An 8,949-nucleotide genomic window follows, 5' to 3' on the forward strand; every position below is an offset into this window, starting at 1 on the left:
CAATAGGACCACCAAAACCTTACTTTGATACAACTCATCAATTTTGATAACATATTCTTCCACCCTCCCTCTCTCTCTATCTTTTTCTCGACGATCGATACCAAAACCAATTATTTTCTTCTCATCTAGATTTTCATCAACAAACATTAATGGGAATCTATCTGATTATACACAAATTTATTGAATTCATTTAAAAAGATCCCTCCCACGAAATTGTAATATTATATATTAATTCCATTGAAAACAAAAAAAAAACAAAAAAGAAACCAATTTAAAATCAAATTACGTATATTATCTTTAATATACCGTATGATTTTGATTAATAATAATATAAAAAACAACAACAAAAATCTATCAATAATAATAATAATAATAATAATAATAATCGGTTTTAAAGACGACGACACTGAATTTCTTTTTTTATTATATGTGTGCATAACCCAAAGAACGCGTTCTTCGAACACGTAAAAGAAAATATTGTCGGCGTGGGTCGAATGTAAAAGGAAAGCAAGCAACCAAGCAACCAAGCAACCAACCAACCAACCAACCAACCAACCAAGCAGGAGGACTGTTCCTCTTCTTCTCTTGGCAAGCTTCCCCGAGCACAGTGTATGACTGTAATCTTAGGCTATCTAACGTAGCGAACGTAGCGAGGTGATGATTTGCGACCTCCCTGCAGCGCCCTTGTAGAAAGATAAAGACAGAGAGAAGATACCCATAAGGTAAGGGAACGGGTAAAGAAGAGGGTGGTGACTCTGACTCGGACCTTTAGATTCAATTTCGCGGGGCGTCAGAGCGGCTGACACGACGTCCGCCCACCTTTTGTTAAAACTTGATGTACGACACGGGATCTTATGTTCCAACCCGTACCCCGTATACCCCCTTACCCCAATGGTACCATTCTATTCCTCCTTTCGAACCTCAAAATCAAATTTCGTCTAACGCAATACATTAATTTCTTCAAAAAATCACATCGACCAATAATATTATTTCATTCCATTCGAAATTTAATTAATCCTGCAAAATGTTCTTTATTTTTTTTTTCTTTTCTTTTCTTCGTCTTCCTTTTATTATCAAATTCAATACAAATTCTAAAAGTATATTTCTAACTTGATTTTAGGTTCTTCATATTGGTTTTTTTTTTCTCTCTCTCTTCTTTTTCTTTGAAACCTTCGGACCTACCCAATTCCAACGAATCCTTTTCTGAATTAAAAAAAAAAAAAGAAACAAAAACAAAAAAGATTAAAAAGGTAAGTTCGGTTCCTTTTTTTCTCTAACCCCTCTCCTCCCTTCTCTACCACTCCTCCCCCTCCCCTCCCACCGCGAAGAGACGAAAACGATTCTTCTCTTTAAGCCGTTCCTACGTTTTTACATTCTCGACGAAATCCTCCTCGAGGTCTTTGTGCCAGTTTATTACGTTTCCCGGGCAAATGATGTCATTAGATATACTTAGGCGAGACTTTATAGTCGTCCTTTATGTTGCTTGAACGGCTCCCGGGTGAAACGAATTTAAGAAACTTATGGTTCAAGAAATCATCGTCGCGTCCTTCGGTATATACCGAAACATTTCGGTTTAGTTGCTGCTCCTTGGACAAAAAACGATTATGCAAAAGAGAACCAACTATTTTCATCTTTTTTATTACTTCTTTTATTAAAACCGAACCTTGAAAATAAACTTCTATTTTATTCGTCTTTAGACCAGATTTTTTTTATTACCCATATTATTACGACCTCTTTCGAACCATTAAATATTTTGATTCTCGACTGATAAAATTCGTCGCGTGTCAAAAGTTTACGTTATGCAAATATAATAAACAAAACAAAAAAAAGAACAAAAAAAAAAACAAACAGAAAATATTACGATCGATCATGTATATTCGATATTTTTGTATTTAAGGTTATTAAAATTCTTTTTTAAATTCGATTCGCTAATTCTTGATCAAAATTAAATAAATTAAAAATATTATAACGTAGAAAAAATGCCAGTTGAAATTCCTGTTTGCGCTTTAAATTCACCGTCGAGGGAATACTTTTTTCGCAGAAAGCATAAGAATTTCTTTAAAAGAATGGCTCGAAAAACGCACTTCACGTACAGAGAGGTGGAAGGTTAAGTAAATTCTAATTATTTGAATAAATCCAGCACAAATTTCGAATTTATTAATTATTATAATTCGCTCATACAGCTTTGTCTGTGATATACAGAAAAGTGTTGAAAACTTGCGGTCCAATGACGCGTTCGGTTTTTCGCGATATATTTCATTCCGGATTTGATTTTACCGAAAATATTCGTCATATATTGATCGACAGAATATTTTCTACCATCGATAAAACTACTTCTCTTCAAGTGAGATTATAAAATGAATTTATATTAACAACGAGATCCGAGAAATTATTATTAAAAATGATTTATTTTGTAGATTCGTATGGATCATTGGATCGAAGCACTCTCGATCATTCTTCGTGGAACTTTGGACGAAAGAATCAACTTTGCTTATAAAGTATAGCGAAACATTTGATTTCTTTCTTTTATAAAATATATATTTGTCAATTATTAATAATTAATTAATTATAATTTCTCCGATAGGTTTATGATTTGTTAAAAACAAACAGATTAAAAAAGGAACAAATTTTTCCAATGATGAGAGGTTGTTTAATCGCTTATTCACCCGATGAAGATCCAGACGATGGTGTCAAAGTAAATATTACACCCCTACAAGAATTCGTAAAGGGCGTCTAACTTTGAACATTATTATTTTTTGTCTACAGGACTTGATAGACCTGATGATTAAAAAACTCGACGTAGATCGTGATGGATACGTTTCTGAAGAAGATTTTGGTACAGCAGTGAAAGAAAAAGGAGAAGTATTGTTGGAATGCATGGGTCCCATATTTCCATCGAGAAATGCACGACATTCATTTTTAACAACATTTACCGATCAAGTTGGACAAATTTAATGTTTGAAAATGAGGAGATAAACAAATTTATTGTTTGAAAAATAATCTAATAGGGTAAAAATGAAAAGTAGATTTTTGTTAAGCTTCCTAAGAGGTAGATACTCGAAGTATCTAAAAGTACATCATTTATTTTTCACGCCAATGAATTTACAAACTTGCTCTAATCAGACAGAAGATATCCGCCTAAACGCTCCATTAAGTTTTCCAAGTCATCGGTCTAGCCTTCTAGCGAGTCTTAAAGATTTACAAAAGTAGATCGAAAGTAGCGACGTTTACCTACGTAAACAATCGTCAATGATGCATTATAATAGCATTTATTGGATACATTACGTAAATCAACATTTAAAGATTTTCTATATTTTCTTTTATCGTCTTGTATATAAAAAAGAAAAAAGAAAAAAGAAAAATTGCAAAATAATTTATCAACGGTGCGTAGCGTTTAAATTAATAACAAAATCAAAATAACAAAAATTATATTTTCGATTATCCCAACACTATTATTTTCTTCTCACGAATCCTAACATTTGAAAGAACCAAGGATACAAATATTTCTTACCGACAAAAGTTCGAGCCATTCTCATCGAACGAGTTTTATAACCATAAGTAAAGGATTTGAAGTAAACACGAAATTGAAGAAGAATCTAAAGAATAGTCGTGTAACGCCGCGCACCGTTAGAAAGCCTTCCTCCGGGTGTATTTCGATTTTGGGTTTGACGAAATCCTTAGGTTAAACGTGTTACGGAAAAACATAATGAATGTTTGACGATCCGTTGAGGTTTGAACGAGCCCAATATACACACACGTATAAACGTATATATATATATGTATATGTATATACACACATAAACACTTCTCAAGCAGCTATAACAACAAATTAAAGGGAGAAAATCTCTCGAAGCTTTCGTCGTGTAGCAACGACGGCCTCGAACACTATACTCGTTGTGTAGTACCGAACACACAACCGTAAATTCCACTTACAAGAGTTGGTAAGAAGATGCGTTTGCGTGGGTGGTTTGGAGAATGTATGAGTAGTATTTCTTCTATGTGGAAGTGTATTTATTCTCTTTCTCTCTCTTTCTTTCTTTCTTTCTGTGTTCGCCTCTTCAGCAAGTCTTTTTTTAGGGGGGTTGGAGGTGGAACGATATTGTGTAAAGAGTATAATAACGTGCGTATGAAAAGCGAAATCCTTTGTGGGTAGCCGACCGTGTCCTGAAAGGATCTGTCTGCGTGTAGGAGAAAGAAAGAGAGTAAAAGAGAAAGAAAGAGAGAGAGAGAGAGAGAAAGAGACGGTAGAAGAGAGCTGCGCGGAATGATCGTCCGAGAGTTAGAGCACCAGCTGAGAAAACATGCCCGTGGCGTGTCGACGATGAAACACCCTATCTACGCGACCCTTACTGACGTGTATATAATGTTCTCTTTTCGTACTTATATGTACCTTCCGAATATCTATCCATGTAAGTGGGGAGGCTTGAGAAATTCGGTTTACCAGAACATTTCATTATTTTATAGTACACGTATCTTCTCTTTCTTTTGTTTGTTTTCTTTTTTATCGACAACGAGATTCTTTACAAGCTACCTCGTACTCTAAATGTCATTTTCTTATTAAAAGTCGATTCGTTTATGATGATTTGAGTATCTCTTTCGATAGACGAATGTTATAAGAAAGAATTTCGTAACTTGGGTATGTCAAATTTTTTGTTTGGTTTTTTTTTTATTTTTTATTAAGGTCGATCCCGTGCACGCGATACAAAAATATAATATATTTGTATAGTAAATATAAATTTAAAAAATATATATATATATATTTAAAAATTAACAATATTTTCTTTTTATTAAGTTCGATTTGGTGACGTGATACAAAAAATAATATATATATATGGTATATATAAATTCATGATAGGTCGAATGGCATAATATGCGTAGATATATGTATATCTACATAAATTATAATCAGAGAACGTGTATATATACAAGACTCGCTTCGGGTGAAGGAGGATAACCGTTGATTTGAACGGAACGCGATGATGAGACGCAAGCTCCGATTCGATTTGCGTGGCCCACGCCCACGCATCAAAGGAACCCGACCGGCACGATTCGTCTTGTGTGGAACGATTACGAAAGTATCTTTTGCGAGAGATATTTATATTGATACAGATATATCCTCGCCAGTATGATAAATCCTCGATCATGATTCGTTTCGGAATGGATTTACTCGATTAATCTAAAAAAAAAACTTTTCAAATTAAAATTAATCTCAATTTTTGTCATTGTCAATTTAACATTAATGTGAAAAAATTTGAATAACCTAATCTCTACTTTAAATAAAAACCACAAATTTAAAATATATAATATAATATATATATATATATATATATAATCTTCGAGTATGTACCTCTTGGAAAGCTTAACAAGAAATTACTTTCATTTTTGTTATTATATTATTTTTCAACCAATGATTTTTTTTCTCCTACATATATATTATATTATATTTATTCGAAAAAGGTAAGTAAGATAGAAATTTATTGGTAATAAATAATTGTTCCTCCCACCCTACCCCCCTAAAAAAAAAATAATAATAATCGTATAAAAATTATTAAAGGAGTGTAAATGGGAAAAGTATGATAAAAGGAGTAAGATATCAGAAACGTACGTTAACTCGATATCTTGAATAATTCAAGAAATATACATTACCTACACCTATATATATATGTATATATATACTCGTCGTGGATCGTGCGAGATCGTTTGATTTATTAAAGGAGAATATTGTTTACCGTGTCCCGCCACGGGCCTCGTGTAGTTTGCCTTTCGGAATCGCATCCATAAATACGAAGACGAAGACGAGGACGAGGACGACGACGAGAACTCGCACGATGCTTTTCGAAGAGGAAAGGAATAATAAAGAGAGGAAGAAAATGGAAGGAAGCACGAGAGAGAGAGAGAGAGAGATAGGGAGAGGGATGAAAGAGGGCCCCATGCTTGCACAATGTTTCGCGCGTGGAATGTTCAATGAAGCGTGCAGATGCGTTCCCTCTGCATTTCCCTCCTCCACCTCCTCCTCCTCACCTCGTCACCCTCACTCTCACCCTTACCATCCACCCCCTCCTCCTTTCCATCTCTCTTTCACTCTCCTCTTTCAACTCGATTTTACTTCGCACGAGAAGAGGAACCCACGTGTTCCGCTGGTTAGAATCGAACAGAAATAAGATGAATAAGAAAAAGGAGAAGAAGGAGGAGGATGAGAAGGAGGATGAGAAGGAGGAGAAGGCAGCAGCAACAGCAGCAGCCAAGCAAGCAATAGCAGCAGCATGAGGTCACCCGTTCGAACACGACACCGTCTTGTCGAAACAGCGGGATCTGCTCTGACACGAGCGTTCTGGGACAAATGGATTCAGGAAGATCCCGCTAACGAGAATCCGCTGATTTATCGCGTTCCTAACTACGTTCTTTTTTCCTTTTTTTTTCTTTTTTTTTTTCTTTCTTTTTTATTTCTCGTTCCTTTTTTCCATCTTTTTATTTTTTCTCCAATATTTTGTATTCTTCCTCAATTATTCCAACTTTCCCCCGTTCTCGTTTTATCTATCGAGTTTTTATACACCAATCTTTTTTATTTCTTATATTCTTTTTACCGCGTAATAAGAAACGCGATGGTTTATTTCGTCTATGATGATTTTCCCTTTTTTTTTCTTTTTTTATTTCTATAACGATTGATACAGTTTGTTAACTTTGTGGATTTAACGAGAACCTACCCACCCACGTAGTCTAGTTCATTCTTTTTGCCATATCGAGAAAGAAGAAAAAATTCTTATACTATGAACGTGATTTAAAGCGTTATATCACGACTGGCTGCACATGAAAATGAATCGATCATACGTGGGGGAAACGAATTCAAAGAGAAAGGTTTGTTCTCTGGATTTAAATCGAAGTCGATAGTACTGGAAATCGTGTTCTGGATTTATAAATGTGATAGACAGAGAGAAAAAGAAATAAAGAGAGAAAAAAAAGAGAGAGAGAGAGAGGAATCAAAATGTACAATTTTTTTTTTACTCTTTCTTTTCTTTCTATATATATATATATATATATATTGTATATATCTATATACACATATAGATGCTGTAGGAAGGAGCAAGAGAGAAAAAAAAAAAAAAAAAANATATATATATATATATCTCTTTCTCTTTCTCCTTCTCTTTCTTTATCTTTATCTTTCTCTTTCTTTCGTACTTTCGTTCGCCCAACGCAGAAACTAAAGTTACGTTGCACACCGTGACGGACGGCCACATTAAATCAAGCACCGGCTCTTCCAGCTGTTTGTTTCTTCGCAGAACAGATTCAATTTTCTCCCCGACGTCTCGCAAATCGGTGGATATAAGCAAACCTCAGCCAAGATGCCTCGCGACGACTGACATAATGCCCGCCTTCTCCTGTCCTGGACCACAAACGGAGAGTACCTTCCTTCACTTCCTTCTTCTCTCCTCTGACCCCTCGTCTTTTCAACTTTTCTCCTTTCTTTTTATTTCTTCCTCTTTTTTTTTTTTTCTTTTTCTTTTTCTTTTCTTCTTTTTCTTTTTCTTTTTCTTTTTCTCCCCCAATCCCCACCCCGCCAAAGGAAAGTTGGTCATTCGCAAATGAAGTCATTTGCCTTTAAGTTCGTCATGAAATGAGAGAAAGAAAGAAGAAGAAAAAAAGAAAATTATTAAAAAAGGAACGAATCAAATCCATGAAGATCTCGACGGTGAATTTAATTAAAGACATTTCACCATAATTGTTCATACGTTCATTTAAAATGATGACGGAATGAACGAGACAGAGACAGAGAGAGAGAGAGAGAGAGAGAGAGAGAAAGAGAAAAAATTTATTATACGAATGAAAAATAAATCATCAATCACTTTTAATGAATTTAATTGTATATTTTGTATATACTCGAGATATTGCTACGTACAACAACAACAACAACAACAACAACGCACGGTAAAAAAGAGAATATTTTTCTCGTTAAATTGCATTTCCTCGAAGAAAAGGAAATATAAAGTTCCTTTTTATTTTTTTTTTTTTTTTTATATAAAACTCCATTAAGACTTTGCAATTCAATTAATCATTTTCCTTTTATAAAAGTTATCCGTGTTCTTGAAAAAAGAAAAAAAGGTAAATTGTTGCATTCCTTTTTTCAACTTCGCCAAGTCAATTAATGAAGAGAGTAGAAAAGGATATTCGATTGGATGAAAAAGGGAAGAGAAATATAAGAAAAAAAAAGAAAAAAATAAAGAAAAAAAACCAAGTTCCCTACTTCGAGGAAAGAGAGAAACACGTAAAGAGAGTTACTTTTTTAATAAAATACTATAAAGTTTTGATGATGACTAGGAGAAAAAGACAGTCATAGTAGTAGTAGTAGTAGTAATAATAGTTATAATAACGATTCTTTACAGAGAAAGAAATAGCCATAAACTATCCCCGAAGGTGTCGGGTTTGTCACGGTTTTATCCCGAGGGTTGAGTTTTGAAAATAGGATTATCGCGTCTGGTCCGATCTCCAGTTCTATTTATTCTTTTTTTTTGCTTCTTCTTCTTCTTTTCTTCTATCCCCAACTTCAGCCCCTACCCACCCCCCATTTTGAAATGAATCTGCGAAACGCGTAACATCCATATTTCTACGAACCTTCTAACGTCATCCACATCCGGTCATTTTTGTCCTAATTTTTTTCTCTATCCTAGCTCACGTAACTCAACTAGGCTCCCACCATTCAAAGATATCAAGTGGTTTATCGATTTACAAAACGGAGAGGAGACTATTCACGCGAGAGCGTGCGATCGGTTTGGTTCCCTCATCGAATAGGATTTTCTTCGAGAAAGGAAAAGAGAAAGAGAGAGAGAGAGTGAGAGAGAGAGAGAGAGTGAGAGAACTTTGCGGCCATTTCGCAGGAGCATTTCAATTTTTTTATATTTCCGTAGTAGGACAAACAGAAATGTTCCAAAGAAACGACTGTTTCGAAATCGA

At 34.6% G+C, this 8,949-nt stretch overlaps 1 protein-coding gene across 1 annotated transcript; it reads left to right on the plus strand.

Annotated features, from left to right (window-relative positions):
- Positions 1-1,979: 1,979 nt before the first annotated feature.
- On the plus strand, positions 1,980-3,312 carry LOC106790079 (EF-hand calcium-binding domain-containing protein 1-like). The gene is made up of 5 exons (XM_014754754.1): positions 1,980-2,106; positions 2,184-2,344; positions 2,418-2,498; positions 2,585-2,695; positions 2,767-3,312. Exons 1-5 carry the CDS (start codon positions 1,980-1,982, stop codon positions 2,953-2,955), a joined length of 669 nt encoding a protein of 222 aa, XP_014610240.1. The 3' UTR covers positions 2,956-3,312.
- The last annotated feature ends 5,637 nt before the right edge of the window (positions 3,313-8,949 follow it).

Source organism: Polistes canadensis, unplaced genomic scaffold (assembly GCF_001313835.1).
Source record: "Polistes canadensis isolate GaletaPanama2010 unplaced genomic scaffold, ASM131383v1 scaffold_213, whole genome shotgun sequence".
Taxonomy (NCBI): domain Eukaryota; kingdom Metazoa; phylum Arthropoda; class Insecta; order Hymenoptera; family Vespidae; genus Polistes; species Polistes canadensis.

What these genes read in the sequence shown, in the direction of transcription:
- LOC106790079 (XM_014754754.1), top strand. Translation starts at nt 1,980, where the DNA reads ATGCCAGTTGAAATTCCTGTTTGCGCTTTAAATTCACCGTCGAGGGAA. An exon ending in CACGTACAGAGAGGTGGAAG is followed by an intron (nt 2,107 to 2,183) that starts GTTAAGTAAATT and finishes TCGCTCATACAG; the next exon opens with CTTTGTCTGTGATATACAGA. An exon ending in ATAAAACTACTTCTCTTCAA is followed by an intron (nt 2,345 to 2,417) that starts GTGAGATTATAA and finishes TTTATTTTGTAG; the next exon opens with ATTCGTATGGATCATTGGAT.